Source organism: Helobdella robusta (assembly GCF_000326865.2).
Source record: "Helobdella robusta unplaced genomic scaffold HELROscaffold_30, whole genome shotgun sequence".
In the NCBI taxonomy this organism is placed as follows: domain Eukaryota; kingdom Metazoa; phylum Annelida; class Clitellata; order Rhynchobdellida; family Glossiphoniidae; genus Helobdella; species Helobdella robusta.
The window spans coordinates 169,568-171,241 of NW_008704502.1; the positions used below are offsets into that span (position 1 = coordinate 169,568).

The following is a 1,674-nucleotide window of genomic DNA, read 5'->3' on the forward strand; positions in this document are numbered from 1 at the left end:
AGATGGATGAACCTTCCACCACGACCACAGCAAACTGTAGCAGGACTGAGGCCAGCACCACTACCACCACCGATGACGTTTGTAAGTTGTCGCGCAGACAAGATAACTCTGTTCAACATAGTTTAAACTTTAAATTAAGTTTTTTAAATAAATTTTGTTCGTTCGTCAGTGCGGAACACAACATCAACCAGCCAACGAAGTAACCTTTGTTTATCCTGTCAGGTAAGTTGGATAAGTTCTTAAAATTTAAAAGTAAACTGAGGTGGAAGTAACAACATTTAATTTTGTTACTATCTCTATTGTCATTTTTGAACATTCCCAGCACACCCTGCAAAATATCACCAGACCACCTTAATTCTTACGTTCAAGGTTTCAATGGCTCTTATAGGTATAAGGTTTCAAAGGTTCTCATAAGTTTAAGTTTTTAATGGTTCTTATAATTTTGAAGTTTCAATGGTTCAATTCAAGGTTCAAAAAGAGTCTATATTATTGAGGTACGTTTGCATCCGTACACAAACATATTCTAACGATGATTTTAAATGACAAAAGCATTTATCTCGAATGAACGTACATAAATGAAAGCGATTATAAATAGCGATGTTTTTAAGGTACAATTATTACTGATGATTTAATACCTACACCTATACATCTAGTTTGAAAGAAATGAGAGCATGGAAATTGAAGTGAAGTCACTAAAAATTTTATGAATGATCAGATGAAACCTGCATAGAAATAAGACAAAAAGAAATTGTTTGTGTGTTAGTATTATTAGAAGTTAAAAAATCCTATATACAAATTGTTGATTTACACTTAACAATGAGATGAAGAGTAACGAAATGATTCTTTTTCAAAATACAGTTACAATTGTAAAAATCAAAAACCCAGCAACAATTTTCTAGTCAATGAGAAGAAATAAGACAAAATAAAGAGTAAAAAACAGAAATGTGACGACCGGCGAAGACAAACAAAAGAACTCAGTTGTTTTTAATAATTAAATAGGATCATTTAATGAAATGTACCAATAAGATAGGAAAGTTTTGTCACGTTATGTTGGCGACTGTGTGGCTGATTGATTATTGATTGGTTGGTCGATTGGTTGGCTAGTTGTTGGCAGTAGGTTGGCTGGCTGGTTGGTTTTTTACTGGCTTGTAGGGTTGAATGATACATTGTTTGGTTAGTTGGCTGGCTGTTTGGTTGGTTTTATTGGCCTGTGCCTTGCCTTGGAAACATAGTTGATACGCCGATGATCACGTTCAACAAACATGAGATGTGACCCTGGGTCACGAAGAGGAAGTGTTGTGTTCGACAGGTACTGATGATTATGAAGATGGGATAAGATGGGATGAAATAGGATGGAATGGAATGGGATGTAATGGAATGGGATGGAATGGGATTGGATGGAATTGGATGATGTGATGTGGTGACGATAGGTGGAAGACGATGTTACAAAAATTGAACAAATTTTTAACGTTCAAGTCATATTTTAGTAAAAAGTGTAATAAGATTGAAGTTATCAAAAAAGGGATAATATTGATCCAAAAATTTTGATGCCGACAAAAATGTCTGACAGTAGTGATGATGATTATAAAAGCGATGATGATGCCATGGAATGATGATGATAAAAGTAAGGATGGTGATGATGAAGACGATGATGATGAAGAAGATGATGATAAT

The 1,674-nt window shown here is 34.5% G+C and overlaps 2 protein-coding genes across 2 annotated transcripts in view; both read right to left on the reverse strand.

Moving 5' to 3' along the window:
* The window catches only part of HELRODRAFT_187113 (hypothetical protein), a 5,685-nt gene extending 5,517 nt beyond the window's left edge, over positions 1–168 (reverse strand). Inside the window, exon 1 of the mRNA XM_009021900.1 lies at positions 55–168. Within this exon, the coding sequence (XP_009020148.1) occupies positions 55–119 (65 nt within the window). The 5' untranslated portion in view covers positions 120–168. The remainder of the gene's footprint in view (positions 1–54) is intronic.
* Positions 169–1,200: 1,032 nt separating this feature from the next.
* The window catches only part of HELRODRAFT_174446 (hypothetical protein), a gene marked incomplete at both ends in the record, with an annotated part of 3,099 nt that continues 2,625 nt past the window's right edge, over positions 1,201–1,674 (reverse strand). The window contains one exon of the mRNA XM_009021901.1: positions 1,201–1,312. Coding sequence (XP_009020149.1) covers positions 1,201–1,312 — 112 coding nt within the window. The remainder of the gene's footprint in view (positions 1,313–1,674) is intronic.